The following is a 19,498-nucleotide window of genomic DNA, read 5'->3' on the forward strand; positions in this document are numbered from 1 at the left end:
CACCCTTTACTCAGTTCCCGCTTTGACAAGGGGCAGACGGACTAATGACACTCCGAGTGCCTCGACTGCTGTCCGCAAAGGAAAGGGCTCGGCTCCCCTGGGCCCGAGGTGGGAAAGGCGGTGCAGCGCCCCAGAGAGCCTACTACTTCAACAAAGAAAATCACTCTACCTTTCACATGATCTTTAATCCTATTACTGCAGTGCATTTACAAATAAGCCAGCCTCTTCTGCCTAAATACACACACCAGCCCAGGCCGTAAACTGGCACAGGTAATTCTAACTTGAACTACCTCATATATCTTCTAACTTCAGTATTTTCCTTTTATACCATCGGGTTCACATGAACTCATAATGAAACTAGTTGGAAAGTCTTTTCCCAAAAAGAAGCAGAGCACACTCTTAGCACAAAGTTTTATTTTCCCCTGACCCATGCTTTGTACAGTTTATACACATTTTACAACCCAAAACCAAGGGTTCCACTGTCACAGGGCGATAACCCATCGTGTTTCACACGCAGGATCATTATAGCCCTTAGTAAAAGATATGCACATAAATTACAACAAAGGGATAGCAGGACAAGAAAATTAATAGAACTAACCCTCTCTCTGATGTATGGATCCCTAGGGTTTAGAACATCATGAAGGACATACCACAGTGCCCAGAGGACCAGCATAGCCTGTACCTCCTCCTAGCCCTCTCACGGGATGGGAGGCCTTGCAATAGGAAATGAGCCCCTGCTGCACAGTACACTTCCAGCAAGCCTTTAAAGCCTAGAAAAGGCAATCTCAGTCATAGCAGTGAACTTAAGGTGTTCAAGCAGCCATTAAAGTTCATTCAAACCAAGCATACAAGATTTACATCAGAGATGACCAAACCAGAATACTTTGAAGTCTAGTTACCTTCCAACAGCCACTTTGTATTGTAAGGCTTTGATGATTAAGACACAGCAGGGCATCTGATTCTTATGTGACAGTAAAGGTTGCACTAAATTCAAATAAAGAATCCAAGAAACAGTCAAAACAATATTTACATTTACTTTTGTAGAAGTTAAACATCTCTGACAAATGCTTTCAGATCTGAAGCAGTTAATGCTGACAGCATGTTACAATTTCCCATTTAGCTCAGCTCTTCCTGTAAACCTCTGGATAGTGGAGACAGACTCAAAGCTGCTCATGCAGGTCAGCCCTGCATGATTTATCTACTCACATATTACAGAGGAAGTGTTACCTTAAAAGGGTTGGCAGCCATAGCTCCAAATAAAAGTTCAAAGGACTTTTTTTTCCTTGAGAGTGCTGTATTTGTCTACCAAGACTGTAAAAGGAGAAAGGTGAAAAGTCAGCAACGTATTGATTTGCTTCAGTTGATAAAAGTGAATAGAATTTCTCACCTTTGACCACCCTAATGTTTCCTTTTTTAAAGCAAAAGCTGAACTTACAATATGTGCACACCATAATTCTAACACACATCAAATCAGTAAGTTCCAACAAATGATTTATGTGGAGTGTGAGTTTGGGGTTTTGGAGGGTTTGTCTTTTAAAAAAGAACCTTTGACCATCTAACTCTGCCTCGATACGAAGGCAAAGTGTTAAACTCTCAGTTGTTGAGAAGAAAAACTATTTCACCTTGGTTTCCAAAACTGAAACTAACAAAGGAAGAGGGGTAGTTCCTTCCCACCTCCTCCAGAAAAAAAAAGTCTTTTATTTCATTAAAGCAGTTAGTTTCTATGACAGATGCTGAGTTAAGACAGATTTTAGTGTTCTTGCTCTATGGCTTTATTGAAATCTTCAAAATAACCGTCTGAATCTCAAACAGAAACATTTTTTTCCAGGAACACACCCTTGCCTGTGTAACTTCAGTCACTGTTCTCCCTGTGAGGAGTAAATCCCTAACACCTGTAGAAAAGTCCCATCACCAAGAGGCTTTTCTCCAGAAGCAAATTCCTCACCATTCACAGCTTGTCTGTCTCAGGCCACTGAATACACAAGCAGGATCTGAGCTCCACACCACCAATTACAATGCACACAGATGAGAAAACCACCTCTCACCACAGAGGCAGTGGTACCACGTGCAAAGATTTTGACTGCTATTTGACACAAGTATTTAATCACAGCTCCAGTTCTGAGATGCAGCAAAACATTTTTGTCTGGAATGCAGAGAGGAAGGCACAAGAAGCTTCTCGCCGATTCTCAGCATTCCCAAGGGTACCATTCAAATGTTTCCTCTGACATCAACGAAAATGCAGCTAAGCCTGAAGCCACGTGGATGCTATTTGACCAATATCTTGCTTAAGGAAGGGCGTGAGAAATACTTGGCAGCCACTGGAGACTTGCTTGGAAACTATATTAAGTCACAGTACAATTTTGCAAGAAGTCTAAACTTTGCTACTGATATAAAAGGAACCACGAGCAGCAGCAAGTGATTTTTTTTCAAGTCATTTTTCTGCATTCATCTGAACTGTTTGAGCTACTGTTAAAACTCAGCATTCAAACCTAGAACAAATATTGAACAGTTCAGATTTGTGGTATGAGAAGTTAAACATATTTAGAATGAGAAGCAGAGCTGCTCTTAGACAGCTCAGGAGACAACACAAGGAATACACAAGAGAGGCTGTAATTTATAAGTTCTTACCAGTCTCACACTTTGCTTAGAGCTGGTGTAAAAGCCAGGCTAACCTGACTTGTCCAAGAACTGAGAATTCTCATCCTAACACCTTCAGATGCCACAAGGAAAAATAGGAGATCATCCTGTCACAAAAACAGTCACTGATTCTGGTCCAGATAACAAAGCACTGCTGCTTCATTGTGAAAAAAGTACTGATGAGATTTTAGAAAAACTCACATTAAAAACACTTGAAAAACTCTTCCAATGGCATTTTCATACACAGGGTTTATGCATCCAGGGCTGCTTTAGTAAAACTCTCACCTTCCAGTGGTGGTCTCATGAGGTAACTGTCATCATTTCTGCTACTGTTTACAAGTATAAAGGCCCACCAGTTAGCAAAAACTTAAACAAAGGGATGACTGAGGGACAATTATTAAATATTGCACAAATAATTTAACTGCAGACAGTAGAAGACACTTAAAGCATTGATTTTCTGTCAACATATGAACCCTATTATATAGTCACACTTTCTATAATACAGTTGTTTTTTTACAAGACATTTAAATTCAGCATGTACATAAACAATTATCTTTACAATCTGTTATCATATAACATCTGGAGTTCCAGCAGGAATTAGTTTTGTCTCTGTTTTAAGAGTTCATCTATTTGAGTCTTGTACATGTTTTTCACATCCTCAAGATCCAGTCGGAGCTCTTCTGCCTCCTCCGCTTTCTCCCCATACATCTGAAGAATTGTATTGTACCTCTGATCCAAATCCTGCAAGGACATGTGGGTTTTTATCTGGCTGATTTTCAACTGAAAAGAAAGTTCCTGCTAGGACAGAGTTTTACACTACTAGAGAAAAATAGGTGTAGCATTATTTTCTCTAAGTGGAACTACTTTAAAACGAAGCACATTGTAAACTCTTCAAAAATACTTCTAGCTTTGCCTGAATATGGCTTGATTTATACTCTAGATATAAAAAGATATTCCAAAGAAAAGGACTCTTGACGACAAAGAACTAGCTCTGCCTTCTAAGGATGTACTGAAGCACATTGAAGTTCAACTGCTATAAAAGTACTGAAATACTGATAGCAAACTGCACTTGGGTTTTACTACAGGAATGACCACAGTTTGGGAAATATTTCCTTGGCAAATTCACCATTCTGCATTTCAAGAGCAATGACCATTTCCCAAATTATTCCCAAACTATTTCCAACATTTCAAATTAAGTTCTTAAACATTCAGAGGATTAAACTATTTGTTCTGTTAGTTGTATCAGCTCACTGAGCCTAAAAGAGTTAAGAAACTCTTAAATCTGTTACTTGTCAAAACATTCCCTTTACTGACAGACTACTTCCAGACATGTCTTACATGAGAGAAACATAAAAGTCTTCTTTCCCTGATGTAATACACAATCTTAGCACAGTACACATTTCTAACAACTGCATTTTGAACTCACTACCTAGTCATGGTGTAGGCATTTTCAGATTCTACTATATCTAACCAAAACCAAACACAAAAGAGCTCTTCAGTCATTTATGATTAGAGACAGATTTGTATATAATCCTAAACTGATAAGGGTATTCCTAAAAAAGCCTCAAATATGTCAATTTGACAGCAGACTTACAACAGAAATGCACTCACCTTTAACTGTGCACGTAATTTTGGTATTTCCTTCACTTTTTCTTCAAGTTCATCATTTTGATTTGTTAATTTAACCAGTTCTTCTGCCATTATTGATCGAGTTTTCTCAAGGTTTCCAATTTCCAGCTAAGGTAAACACTTTTAACAATTAGGAGGAGGAAAGAATTCACATTTATAGAACACTGTATCAAAATACTCTGATACAGTAATTAAGGCTTTTTCTACAAAACTGCAAACTCTGGAAGCACTTTCACTTCTCAAATCTGGTCAGTGGTTTGGTTTGGTTCTTTTTCAGGTAAGGTCAGTTTCTGGACAGATCCTTGCCAAAACAAAAAAAGAAGCAACAAATCCTTCTCTTGCTCATCCCTACACATACCTCCAGCAGCTATACTGATTAACAGAACTCTCCTAAAAAGGGGAAGAGTGAATGCACCTTTCTGTGAGGAGAGGGACCAAACTCCGAGTATAAAATTGGTCACATATATTTGATATAAAATTTGAATATAATATTGGTTGCATTAGTTTTTACCCTTGTAAATGCTGTTTGGTTATGTAAGAATAACTACTGTACCTGTAGATGTGAAATCTCTCCTTCTCTTAGTTTTAGCTGTGATTGAAGGTTTTCAATGATACTTGAACCTGCTCCCATCCTTATAGCATCATAAAGATTGCTCCCACCAGTAGCTATTGGTCCAAATGTGTGATCATGAGAATCATCCTACAAACAACAGGTTAGAGAAGCTTAAAATTAGACAAAAATATACACCCTTTGGAAACTTCCTTCTCCTGAAGTACTGTAACATTTAAGATCTAAAATTATACTGCGAGCATTTCCACGCTTAACACTTGTTTTAAAACAAAAGCTTAAGACTTGAGACAGCTCCCTTCTGGCACGCTCTCATGTCACCTCTACAACTGCCATTTACCTTGGGCATCGGTAACCATATCCACAGGAAAGCAAAAGTGGCAGACTTCACACAGCCCACAGCAGTCAATGATACTGCCTAGGGAGTGGGGCTGTACCCAAACCCAGCATTGTTAGTTAAAAGACAGAAATTTGACTCCTGCTAGTGTTATTCAATGGTTCTAGGTGAAATTAGACAGGTGAACTCAGCACCAATACATTCAGCTATTACTCAGCAATAAAATTTTTAAGTTCACACTGTCTTTCACAGATATTTTACAATTACAGATGGCTGATGAGCAGCTTTTAGACATTTCTGCATAGGAACTGCCAAATCTAAGGCAAATATACTCTTAAAGAGACTTTTTCTACATTAATAAGATTTTTTTAAAAGGGAAAAAAGCAGTCTGTCCCAAACCAAAAGCCAATAGAACTGATATTTGATACCTGTGAGAGGAAAGATGTCTGAAGACCTGCCATATCAACTCCACTTATGGAACTAGAGCGTGAGATAGTTGGAGTACTTGAAACAGTTTCCACTGTAAATGACTTTCGATCCTTAAGAAAAAAAGAAATCCCACACAACATGACCAGTTAAAGAAAAACGTTTCCAAGATGCTGAAAGAAAGATTCTGCAAAGAACAGATTGCCCTTTTCCACCAATAACTATAGAACAAAATGTGACTGATGACATTTTCCCATCCCTAAAACATAGGAAAGTTCAACAATAAAGAATCTCTGTGCCAATAACCCTTCTAAGCCTATGCTCAAATCTTCAGACTCTTCAGCAAATGAAGACAGAAGCTGCAAATTGCACCAAAACAATTTCTCTTTCAATTAGCCAAAGGAGATTCAGAGGCAGTTTTGTATGTCAAATGCATCAGAGGAAGTACACCCCAAACCCAGAAGTAAGTCTCTTTTTAGAAAGTATGTTAATACTTTTTAAAAAATGAAGTGTATGTATTAAACTCCGAGATGTCTCACATGCCAATACCTTACTGACAAACCTTCCAAACAGACTGACCTCTCTTTATAGGCAGCATCTGAAACTATGCTAACCTCTGAAGGAGGAAGCACTTGGATTTTAGAACTGGAGATGGTGAGAAACAGAAATCAGCAATAGAAACAGTTTTACTTGAGTACCAGCCACTAATTAGCAGTATTCAAATTATTGATTGAGGACTGTTCTGTAATTCAAGCTGGAAAGCACATAGCACATAGCACACGACACACAGTCATGTGAAATGCAAACCAGGAACTCTATGGAACCAATGTAGCAGTCAGAGCAAAGGAAAAAAATGTAGCTTGAGATGAAAAAGACTCCAAGAGTGTTAAAAAATAAATTGAAGATCAAACCAATCACTATCCAGATTTTCTCTCTTTTCAGGTTAAATAGTCTATTCTCAAGACTCATTTCTGCGAGTGTAACACAAGCACTTACTTCACTGTCCACAGAAGGAAGTTACAATGAAGGGAAAGCCAAGACCTTAACTTTTAGGCTGACAGTATAACTCTGTACTGCTCTAAGTCCACTCTGTTACTTGCAACAGTCCAGTTCTACATATCTACCAGAGTGATAGTACAGGTAAGACTGAACAGAAACGTTAGGATTTGGTACCTTCTCCTTTGCTGCCTCTTGCACAAAGATTGCCTTCTTTCTTTCCTGCTCAACTTTCATTTTCTCCATTTCTAACTGAGTAGCCAGCAGTGTCTACAAAAAAAACCCACACGGTATTAATCTCCTGCTAGCTGAGACTTCAACAATAATAGAGATTAAAGCTAAAGTAGACAATACCTTTTCTTTCTTTGCATCTTCCAAGGTTTTTGCATACTCATCTTTGAGCCCTTCTAGTTCAACCTCATATCTACAATGAGGAAAGAAAGAAATAGGGAAATTCAGTAAATAAGTATTCTGTGTTTACATTAGATTCATATGCTTTTAAAACCAACACAGCTTCAAGGCTTTGATACATTATAACAGTAACACACCTCAATCTTTAGCAGGAAACAAAATATCCTTAACTTGGGTAATGTTTTGCATAGTTGTATCAACACTGAAAAGAACCAGGTTTTCCCACTTGCAAAGAAATCTGCTGCAGAGGGTTACACAAGAGATCTTACTCCACTACAACTTTTAAGAGCAAAAATGCAACTCACCTACTGTTTTCATTTTCCATTTTCTTCAATCTGTTTCTTTCCACTTCCAGCTGAGTCTGAAGGCGTGTATTTTCTTGCCTTAAAAGACTGTTCTGGGATTCAGTAGAAGACATCTGAACTTTATAAGAAAGAAGTTCCTCTGTAGCAGCCCGTTCCCTCTCAGCAGCTGCTGCTAGAAGAGTTTGAGACTCACCTAATATTAAGTAAAGAAAAACATGAAATTTAACTTTTTGGACCAAATATTTATAATATGGGCATTCTATTTATGCATCAAAATGGAATCTGAGATTCTTTTTACATGCAACTGCTTTTTCTTTTGAAAAAAACCCTGTTTTCTGTTATGAAGTTAAACATCTTCCTTCATACAGATCAAAGCAATGCAGAACAACACTTCATACTCTCTCAGAATGCAATATGCAACTACAAATTGACTCCAGAAAGTAATTTCTTTGGGCATTTTATGCATTTTTCATTTACAATAATAGATTAGTGATGTATCAACAAATATACATCTCATTACCTATGCAGTTCGGTAAGGAAAGGAACTCAACCTTTACGCTGTGGAATCTAAGTAGCAGGCTTGATAACTGGAAATGCTGGTATATTTTCAGTTGTCTCCTTCCTCTAGATGCTGTGAGGACATGTACACTTTGACATCTCTGTCTTACAACCAGTGAATTACTTGTCCAAGAACCTTGGCAGAATACCCCACACACCATTTCCTTGCAGGAAACTGTTTTATGCTCATCTCTCCTGACCTACCATTTAAGCTTTGGGCAACTGTCAAACCCTTTTCATTTGCCTCTAGCTATCATCCATCTTCAACAAGAGACTCACAGCTCATTAAAAGCTAAAAACATCCTACCAAGTCTATCAGAAAGGTTCTTTTCCAGTTTTTCCCACGCAGAGGTTTGTGCTCCCAGGGTGGCTTGCAGATTTTCTATCTGCCGGAGGAGCGGCCGTGTAGCAGACGTAACACTTTGGCTTAGTTCTTGGTTCCGGCTTTCTGCTTCTTGAAGTCTCTGAAATCACAAATGAAATATCATTAAGCTTTAAAGTCACAGGATGGATTGAAAGATTGATCCAGAATTCAGTTAGCCACAGTTTAGCTTTAGCTACAGTTTAGCTTTACATTCGTAGTTGCTTTACATTCTAAACCTCCTGTGTTCAAACTCGCAGCCAAGTGGGAAACTCCAAGACAGAAGCTTAAGACTTTAGATCCATGACAGAGCAATGGCCCAGAAACATTCAGCCCTCTGGACATCCTTTTAAACATTTTGGCAACAATCTATTGTTCTTAAGGTCTAGAAGATAAATACATTCTTAAGAAGCAGTTGAACAATCACAAGGTATTTGCTAGCAATTTCAGAGGACTATAACAAACTTAATGGCTGTACTTTGTCTTCTACAAAAAGGACAGTCTTCTATTTAAAAGGTATAAAAAATACTTCTTTTTCCAGATGTGATTAAAAAAACTACTTCCTTTAATATTGTTATTACTGCTCTACACAGGAGAAATACCACAGGTAGCTAGGAAAACAAAGCTTCTTTCAGGTTATTAATGTCATGACAACATTTAATTTTCAGTTTTTAGAAGCCCTCTTTGTATCTGCAATTTGGCATCATCTAGCTGCTACAGTACCTGCTGTAGTTCACTGATCTCCTGGCGTAAGTAGTCTTCTTTTCTTGCTGCCTGCTGTTCAGCACGTTGCAGCGTGAGCCTCAAGTCTGCTACCTAAAGAAACAACATTGTCACTCACCTCTTGCCAAAAGTTATGGTACTAACTACTCCTTCCTGCAGCCCTGTACCATTTTCAAACACCATTAGACAGGGCAGGTCTGTTTACAAGCTGAAGGCTTAAGTTTTGCATGCACACAAACAGCCACACTGATTTATCCATCACTGAAAATTCTGTCCAACTACATTTCTTGAACTTTGCATCATGGCAAGAGCACTACACACTTAAGACAGAGACTGTCAAAGTCATTTCATGCAGATAAGTAAAGTAATTTTTAACAAATTTATTGTTTTAAAGCTTAGCACTAAACAAGTTCACAGGAGAAAAATCCACTAGGTATTTGCTAAGTACGCAAAACCATCTCCCACCTCACATTGCATCTGGTTTGTCACGTTGGAGACACACACCATTCCAGTACATTCACTTGACAAAGAAGTTTTATTCACTGCAACTTAAGACTCACCTGAATTGCCAAAGCTTCTTGTTGCTGTCGAGCCTCATCCTGGGCCTTCTCCAGAGCTAACCCGAGCTCTTCTTTTGCCTTCATTTCCCGACTTAAGGCTGCTTCTTGTGCCTCACTGTCCTTTGTAGCATTAGCTTTATGAAGATCTGCAAGTTCCCTGAGGAGAAGAAAAAAGAAACACCCCAAAAAGCAACAATGCATTTACAGTTTCTACAGCACTAATAGTGACTTCGCAAATAGCTTTGTTATGTATTAACATTTCACAAGCATTGCACAAGAAATAGGCACAGAAGCTGAACGTATGGCTGAAAACAGGCACATAACTATCTGATTACTTGTATGCACTGTCCAGTGCTGCCTGAACACTTCTGTTTCGTTCTTCAAGGTCTTCCACTTCTGCCTGAAGTTTAGCAAGATCCTTTTCCTGTCGTTCTACAACACTGTTCAGTTGTTTAATGCTGTCTCGATGTTGCTTCTCAAGGTCTTCCTTGCCATCAAGCACCTATTAAAGCATAGACAAGAAGCATGAGACTAATCCCAGTACACAAGGTAGACAACATCATCTGAGGACAATAACAATTGTGGCAACCAAAATCAGGATGGAGTTATACAAAATCATCAAAATGATGTAACACTTGATCAAAAGAGGATTTGCTCCCTCATCTTCCCCAGAGGAGGAGGCTCCTCTTCACCACAGTTTCACATACTTCATATAATACTGGGTCTGCTGTTTGTTAAGGTCTTGATTCAATCACTAACCAAACAAAAACCTGCCCAAAGTTTGCTAGTACAGCTTTCCCAACTAAAATCTGTAGAAAGGCAATTTGGTGATCCCATCTGATCACCAGCAGTGCAAGCGCAAACAAGCAGATGGAAAGACACCTGGATGCTGTTTTAAACTCTTCTGAGAACACACACAGAAATCACAACTCAGACTTCCAATAATATGAAACAGAGAAGTCTCCCAGAAGAGAAAAAAAGTGTCAATCTACACCCTTCCCAAAAGGCTACTGTGCAGCTCACATAAAAAGCTTAAAAACAAATTTCCTCACCTGTTTTAAATGTTGCAACTCCTCTTCCAATTCCTTGATCTTTTTGTTCTGTTTTGTGTTAGTATTTTCTCTCTCTTTCTCTTTGGCTCTCAATTTCTTAATAATGTTAGAATTGTGCAGCTGCTGTTTGGAAAGCTTTTCTCCTGTGAGGAAAATGAACATAAAGCTAGTGCATAAAGCTGTTACTCTATGAACACTCTATTCACACCTTCCCCCACTCTTCAGTCCCATTAAAGCAACAATCAAATATGAGTAGAAATACACATACAAGTTCTTGAGTTTTAAATATACCTTCACCTCAGATGACCTTGCTACACTAAGCAATAGTGAGATAGGACAGGCAGGGAAAGGCTTTCAAAGTAAAGCAAACGAGCTCCTCATATCAGAAAAAAAGCCCCAAACAAATGGAGTGTTTGTTTAGTAATCATATCGTACTCCCAAAATTTAAACACAGTAAGGAAATGACTGTAGAAATGCCTTGAACAATGTCCTAGTTAGATTTCTGCTGCATGGAACATGGAGCATTGCACTACACGCTGGTTTTACTTCACAACAGCTTTTAATGAGTACTGCAGAAAGCACCCCTCTAGCCATCTGTACTTCACTGATCCCTCCTGTTGCTATTTTCTATTACTGAAATGTTTCTAAATGTTTGAACCATCCAACTTCCTTCAAATGACATCTTTTTTCCACGTAATGGAGGCTCATATGTGAAGGCACTGCATTTCAAATCATTCTACAAATGTTCAGCATTACAAAAACATTATTCTCACCTTCTTCCATTAATCCTTTGATTTGCTCTTCTTTTTCTTTCAGTAAATCAGCAGTTTCATTGGTATTAAGTCTAGTGGCCAATTCTTCCTTAACAGTTTTTACTTCCTTAATAATAGGATAGAGTACATAGGATTATTTATTGAAATATATTTAGGGGAAAATGCACAGTAACTTACACAGATCATCTTTTTCTTCTTCCCTTCCATTCAAAAGGCTTTTCTTTGAAAACCATTTTGGTTGGAAGGGAACTATGAGGATTACCTGATCAATTCAGACTGCTCACAGCATTAGCACACTATGTTTTAAGAACAACCAAGGACTGAGACTCCATAAATTCTCTCCACAATTTGTTCCAACTCCTTCCATTTCACTTTCTAAGCTTTAAACTTTTGCAATATAGTAAGTACTTTTGCAATACAGTGAAAACAAACTTACATACACAGGCATCAGATGATTTTTCTATTTCAACTCACTCACAGTGAAAAAACAACTGTGAAAATATTTTTTCCTGTTACAGATTTACTTTTTGCAGGCTAGCAATAAACTAGAGAAACATAATGCTGTGCTATCAGCTCAAGAACATATAAAGTCCATAAATGTTGTTGCTACACACTTTGTTGCTCATTCTAAACCAATTCATCATGATGTATTAATTTTACTACTAGTTCTTCTCCCCCACACCAAGGCAAATGCACATATGGGTACAAGGTAAATGAAGGCAGATGTTGAACTTCTTTCCAAATTAGACTAACTTTAACCTAAATGAGTTCCTTAACTTTGTTCACATCACGGCTGTAAGAATGCTTGTGTTAACACAAGGACATAATCAGCTTATGCTGGTGACTAATACCATGAGATAGCACCTGTCAGTCTCGTGCATTTCCCTGAAGTAATTTTTATAAGTTTGCCTCAAGAAATTTACTTGTGTTCTACAATAATAAGCATTAATTTCACCAAAAAGCTAAATTACCTTTTTAGCTGCATCTCTTTCTTTGCAGGCTAGCTGGAGCTTCTTTTCAGCATCCCCAATCCGCTGAGCAAACTCCTCTTTAAGAGATGAAAGGCTACTGCTCTCTTCTTTCATTCTAAACATTTCACTACGTGTAACATGAACATTTCAGAACAGTTGCACAGTTATGGGGCATTACAAGTACTTTGTTAACAGGTTGTCTTAAATGCTTTGAAACTATTTTGGCTTTTTTTATTTTACATGTTAACCAGAAGTTAATAAACCTACATATTAAAGGTACTGATCAAAGATCTTTATTAATTCAGTAATCTACCCATGAACACAATGAAATGCTTGATTTACCTTCAATGTTTTGCCCCTTAGTCAAGTTGTTTCTGATTAAACATAGTCTGTTGTCATATATAGAGCAAATGGTCAAATGTATTTTTAAGATAAAATCAATTTAGTTATTAAATAACACACAATCTGTAAATTTTTGAACATATTTGATGAGTAAATTGGTAAATCCAACATTTCTTTTTCATTTAACTGAATTAAATCATGAATTCAGATTTTTCCCTACAACCAGCTCTTCTACCACACTTTCAGTGCCTACATTTTAGTCGGCTCATTATTTGGTAAATTAGGTTCATCGCCCTGGATCAGAAAAGTCAGTTTCCTCTAATAGCTGAATCCAGACCTTTAACAACAACCAAGTCTGATTCCACACATCTGCTTGTCATTTGTACTGCTTACTTACTGAAAAATCTTTCACCAGCCTCTTTCTAAGAGATTTTGGCCCCAAGAAATAACGTGTCTTTAACAAAAGACAGGACATGCAATCATCATTTCAACCTTTCCCAAACAGTGCACATCTCTTGTGGCCTTTGCTCTAGTTATAAAGCTACTTGTTTTATGACATTGTCTACTGATGTTATTATAGCAAAGTGACAGTTACACCCACTACTGTGTATATGTTCATACTTACTCTTTTAGGTTATCATAAGCTTCTTCCAGGCGAGCCTTTTCTTTACTAGTACTTAATAACTGTATTTCCCTCTTCTCCAGTTTCTCAGTTAATGAATCAATCATCTGGACAATGTTTTTACAGATAAAGATCAGATGAACAGGACAATTAAAACACAAGAGGGGCAGGCTTCCCCTTTTCCCCCCCACTATTTAAAGCTGAACTTGTCAATGTCTTTAGGAGTTGAAAACTCAGTGAAGATTTCCATGTTTCTGCCACATTAATTTAGAATTAGCAATATTTAGACACAAAAAACATTTGTTTTCTACAAGTGTAGAAATCCCACTAAGGAAGCATGAGGCTCAGCTAAGTTTCTCATCAAAATCATCAACAGTTAAATCTAATTATAAATGGAGTTTTAAACAGAAGTGATAACCTATCCAACACCAGCTATAATGAACCATGCAGACTCCCAGTGCTCCTTATACCACTCTTTACAGAGCCACAGTAATCTGCACTTAAAGGTTTCTTCTTTGAGATGTTAGCACAAAGCAGCAAAACAGCAGTAGATGAGGGAAGAAAACTTTCAGGTAGGACCAAGAGCTCTTAGCTCATGTCAACAATTGAATTTCTTAATATCAGATACTGGGAAGCTAAATATAGAGAAATAACAGAAACATATATGCAAATATCAACAAATGAGACAGACTCTGTAAGTGTAGCTCAATATGGCCAATGAAAGACAAAATTTGTTATGGTCCATTACCACTGTTTCCACAATGTACAACCATTTAAGTGAAGAAAACTTCTGGGTAACAGTCCACAGCTTTGGAGTTCCCTATGGAATTCACATTGACATTCTGTACATTGTACAAAAAAAAATGCTTTCCTTCAAGCACAGGTTACACTGAGCTTTTTCCCATAAGCCATTGCTTTTGCCATGCTACTATCAGAAACAGCATCAGTACTGCAAACATGCCTAGAGGGCAACACCATGAGCAGGGCTCTTATGTTATTTATTAGGCATGGAGACTATGAGCAAAGCAAAATGCAAAGAAACAGAGCAAAAAACATGTCAAAGGAGCTCAGAAACTAAAAACAAGAATAGAGGGATGGGAAGGTGGTCAGAGAAATGGAAACAAGTGCACACAATGCAATGGTAGAACTGGACAGAACATGCTGGTTCAAAGCTCCTGTCTTCCATACACTTGAATATTTGACTTGGTCACATTTCTAGTCATTCTTTCTATCTAAACTAGCCATATAAATTTGTTTTAATCTATGCACTATTCATACCTATGCTTATCTTCTTCAAGAAAAAGCCTAATGCACCTTTTTTTAAAAGTTAAGATTACTTCTGCTAAAAACCCCACTGATTTATGACTGACTTACACAAACTACTGCTATCCTTAAAGAACACAAATCATGCTCCTAGAACGTAACAAAATTTTGACAGTTTTGTAAGTCGGTAGGAAAAAAAGCCTTGCAAAATATTATCTCCATTACTGCTGAACACTTTAGTAGTGCCATAATTGAAATCAGAATACTTCGAGGAATAACTACACCAATAATTTCAATTAACACATTTGACTTCTCAAAGCTTCCTGTTTGTTAGCACTACTCACAGTTCACACTAACTGTGTAGGTTAGGTGAAATCTAAAACTACTTGACCAGAAATTTCACCAGTATTCTTCCAGTGCACATCAAGGACAGTTTTCTACAAGGTAAAGTAGTTGAGCATCAATTAATTCCTATTAATTGAAGACAATAACTACATAAGGAAATAGGAGTTCCATATGTAAGCAAAGGCTGTGTTTGTTAAAAGCCTTTTACAGTTACCTTCTTAAGCTCTTGCTTTTCAGTGTCCTCTTCTAACAACTTCTCAACAGCATCCTGCTGTGGCTCGGTCTCCCCTTTCACAACCTGTTCTTCAGCAGTTTGCACAGTAGCAACCAAAACATCTGGTTGCTCAGAATTCACCGGGGTTGCACTTCTCCCACTCTCTTCCATCTCAGCTTCCTCAGCATGTAAAATAGGAGCATCACTCAAATTTTCAGATTGATTTTTCAGGGCATCAACCATTTCTGTCTTTGGCACAGAAGGGCTGACAGCGACAGACACCGAAGCAGAAGCTCTACCTGACAGTTCATCATCTGAGTTTATTTCACTTACACTTCTACTATCTAAAGACTGTACACTAAATGAATCAATTCTTTCAAAAGCATCAGAGGAGCAGCAGCTTTCAGTCATTTTTTGAAAGTCATCCAAGCGATTATAATCTGCACAGGCAGACGTAGATAAAAGCTGAAATGACGTTTGCATTAGGTGAAGACTGGATTTTGAATCTGCTGTTTCTTGTCTTGAACTTACTGAGCTCTCACTTATTACACTTTCATGGTCTAAAACTTCAATATCACTAGTTGTGGATGTCCCCGAGGAGAAAGTGCTAATTGGAGGTGATGGTGTATTGCTTTGCCTGTCCTCAGTCTTTCGCTCTTTAGTTTCCAAACCCAAGTCTTTTGTACCTGCATTAGAAGGCTGTGAAGCACTGCCTGGTGCACCCCCTGCTCCTTCCCCTCCTGCACTGTTCTTTTCATTAAGAGCATCTTCAGGTATTTCCAAATTTAGAGCAGACACCTTTTTGTCAGTAACTTCATCTGTGCTTTCTTCATGCTTGGTATTAGATACTAGCACAGAATTAGCTTCTAGTTTCTCCTTGGGAATATCAAGGTTTTTCAAGTCCACCAGGCCAGCTACAGAGGAATCCTTCACTTCTGCCTCTGTCGTCACCGACACTTCCAGCTGACTGGGGGGTTGAGACTCCTTTAAAGTGCTTTTTACCTCCTCTTTGGGTCGCTGTGATTTGGCTGGAGGTTTGGACACCACTGGATTTTTCTGTATGCTCTGAACGTCTGTCGGAGAGAGAAAGGCACTGAAGAAGTTTTCAGATTCATCTACTACCGTCCTCCTCACTGGCTTAGTGATTGCTGTCGGTGACGCTGGCTGATTCTGTGGCTCTGTATTTGAACTTAAGCCCCAGGAAGATGTATCCCATCCTCCACTTATGAGAGAATTTGTTCCTAAAACAAGAAAAAAAAAGATATAGGCCGAGAACACTTAAAATGTTTTGTTTTGTCAGTCTTTCTCTTATTAGATGCAATAATTCAGAAGATGTTTTCAGTATCATATAACTTTGTGATCATGTATTATATTCACTCAGCATCACCTAATACAAGAATAGATTTTAGTTACTACTTCATTACAAACCTTAGAGTTGATTTTTAGACAAAGCAAAAGGAGCTTAAGAGAGATGTGGAGTAATTCTAAGAATTCAGGTGGACACAGACACTTCTAGAAAGTACCTGAATGGAACCAACTTGCAACCTCACTATTAAACTTTCTGCAAAGGCAGAAGAAAGGAATGACACACAAATTACATCACAAAATCAAAGGGTGAGATTTTCAGAAAGATGAAGAGCAATGTCTGAGATGTCACTGCCTTCTGAAAGTTGTAAGGGCAAGCCTGAAACCTCTTTGGGACAAAAAGCAAGCATTTCCTTTGCAAAGGGAACAAGCAAAAGGGAAGGTAGGCTCCTGCTTCCTATAGTGAGAGGAGGCTAAGCAAAACAATCTGAACAACCACAGCTTAAAAGTAGAGAACTACACAGATTACAAAAGGATCAAACAACGATAAGGTCCTGAAAGTTATCTGCCAGTAGCACACAAACACTTCACACATCATTACAGAAAATAAGGGGGAAAAGCTTTAAATAGCTGCAGAATTTACACTGTAAGAAGGCTTTGTCCCCTTCTAGTTTGTGACAGCTTTATTTTCCTCTCAGACCAAGCAACAGCATGAAGCTGACAACATGCAGTGCCAGCAGCTCTAAAGTAATAGCTTTCTTCTTCTGTGGAGAAATACTGAACTGATTAGTTCAGAAGTTGCCCTAAAACAATGTCAACAATACTTCTTATTGTCCTTCTTGCAGGTTTTCCAGGGCTTATCAGCAGCAAGAAAAAGAAGAATTTCAGCATCAAATTTCAGTGACATTTCAAGTAAGGAAAAAAACCCCATAAATATCCAATTTGATTTTGCACCCAAAATATAATTTGGTTATGTAGCTTTTCAGGCTACTTAAAAACAAGCTCTTTTTATACAGCAGCTTCCATTAAAAAACACCAAGTTCTAACATTTACAGCAGATTACCACTTTCAGAAACTGTTGATAGCTCTTGGCCTCAAACTTTCACATTCAGATAATTACTACCCTTGTTGCCAAAAGTAGTACAAACATCTGATTTATTACTAACTTGTCCATGATTCAATAGCTTCAGAAAGAGCCCTGTGAGTAAACTGCATCATCCAGAAAATATTTTGACTTTTAAAAACAAATACGAGTGTGTTCCCTGAAAAACACCGATATTCGCCCTTTTCCTTATGAATTACAGACCTACTATAAAGATATAAACTCAAAACCAATTTGGATGAGTCTAAAGTTTTAAGAAACTTAAGCATGACAAAGTCTTCTATAAACAATTCCTGTAATTTCAGACAACAGTGGACTATGTAAGTGATTGTCGAGCCCCTGCTCCCACAAAGTGATGAAGATAGGGAAAAGTGACCCTAGGCTTTGCTGAGCAAACCTAGCAAACACTTTCATTTGTTACAGCTTTCTGTTTTCATAGGTGTAACTCTATTGTGGGCGTACCTGGAAATAACCTCCTGCCACGAATACATACATCTCTTCTAGATCTAGTTGCAGTAACGACACTGGCTGCAGATTAATTTAGTTTCCCATTATTTTCTTTCTTCATTCTTATCTTTCAAGTATTGTTTATAGAAACTTCTTTTCCCTACAAGGACTCCTTATTTTTCCTATTTCCATACAGCAATTAAGGACTGATCACTCAGTCTCTACATTAGCATACATACAAGGCAGACACTTCTTCATAACCAAGCCGTGACATTTTTTTCCACCAACACATTGCTTCTGGCAGACTTTGGATGAACTTCACACCACCAAGTGTAGAAACTTCACTGGGTTTACACGGACTAGACTTTCGGCTTCTATTCCACTCTTCCTGACACAAAAAGCTAATTCATATTTGTCTCTGAAAGAATATAATTTCCCCTTTTTTATTGACTGAGCCGTTTTCATCACTGATCAGTGCCTCGGATAAAGAAAAACAAATCAGGCCTTGAAGAGATGGGGTCTGAAGTGTGGTGGTACCCCTGGCATGGCGTGTGCTGCTGACACTTTCTGTCAGGCTTAACTCTCCCCCACCTGGACGGGCGGGAACAAGAAGTACCACAGGCACTGGAGAACGAGTTTGGACGTGGTGGGCAGGCTGCACTTCCACAAGTGAACTCCCCGAGCCAGGTTACGAAGAGAGACAGAAAACGGGGACAGAGGAGGGTGAAGGGAAAGCGTCACCACGGCCAGCCCCACTGCGAGGGCCGGGCAGGAGGCCGTGAGGCGAGGCGGTTCAGCCCGCCTCAGGCGGGGGCTGGGAGCACGGGAGAGCCGCCCGCAATCACCCCCGCTTACCGTCACCATAGTCGGGGATGACGGCGTCAGGCCAGGGCCCCTCCTCGGCCTGGATGTCCAGCACTCGGTCGATGGACTTCTGGGCCTGCGACAGCGCCTGCTTGGCGAAGCTGGACAGCTGCGAGGCGTTGAACCAGCTCATCCTCCGTGACGCCCGGTCCCGCGGGGGGGCGGCGGCACCGGGCCACAAGCGCTGAGGCGCAAGGGGAGCCGCCCGCCCTCAGAGCCCGCGCCCCGGCGGCGGCGGAGCCGGCGGCCTCGAGCTGGGCTCGGCGCTGGAGAACGGCAGCCCCGCGCCTGCGCGCCGCCGCGCTCCACGTCGCAAACAAGCCTGCGCGCAGCCGCAGGGCCCCCGCACGCGTCAGAGCGGGGGCGAGGGACGGGCTTCCGCCCCGGCAGCGGCCACGGCGGCCGCCCGCGCCTCCCCTTCCGCCTCGCCGCCGGCCACGGCTGCCTCCCTTCTGTCGTGCCGACACTTCCAGACGTAAATAACGATGCAAGTGTAAGCGCCTCTGAACATGAGCGCCTCAACTTGCTGTTTAAAGTCCCACTGCGTAACTTCCTAAACGGGCAGTTGTTAAAAATTACTGTAAACTGCCCCCTACCTTTACTACTGAGTTCACGTGCAAGACTGGAAGATAGCAAGCTTAACCATAATTCACAGTTTACAGAGTTAAAAGTTAAAGACAGTTTATA

The 19,498-nt window shown here is 39.5% G+C and overlaps 1 protein-coding gene across 1 annotated transcript; it reads right to left on the minus strand.

Moving 5' to 3' along the window:
- Positions 1-397: 397 nt before the first annotated feature.
- TMF1 (TATA element modulatory factor 1) lies at positions 398-19,082 on the minus strand. Its single transcript, XM_062008164.1, has 17 exons — positions 18,803-19,082; positions 15,094-16,334; positions 13,275-13,378; positions 12,308-12,434; positions 11,337-11,442; positions 10,564-10,706; positions 9,847-10,013; positions 9,512-9,668; positions 8,952-9,044; positions 8,175-8,331; positions 7,310-7,502; positions 6,948-7,017; positions 6,771-6,863; positions 5,600-5,710; positions 4,820-4,966; positions 4,249-4,374; positions 398-3,378 (listed from the first exon to the last, which is right to left on the minus strand). Exons 1-17 carry the CDS (start codon positions 18,942-18,944, stop codon positions 3,235-3,237), a joined length of 3,321 nt encoding a protein of 1,106 aa, XP_061864148.1. The 5' UTR covers positions 18,945-19,082; the 3' UTR covers positions 398-3,234.
- Positions 19,083-19,498: the final 416 nt, after the last annotated feature.

This window comes from Colius striatus, chromosome 15 (genome assembly GCF_028858725.1).
Source record: "Colius striatus isolate bColStr4 chromosome 15, bColStr4.1.hap1, whole genome shotgun sequence".
NCBI classification, from domain to species: domain Eukaryota; kingdom Metazoa; phylum Chordata; class Aves; order Coliiformes; family Coliidae; genus Colius; species Colius striatus.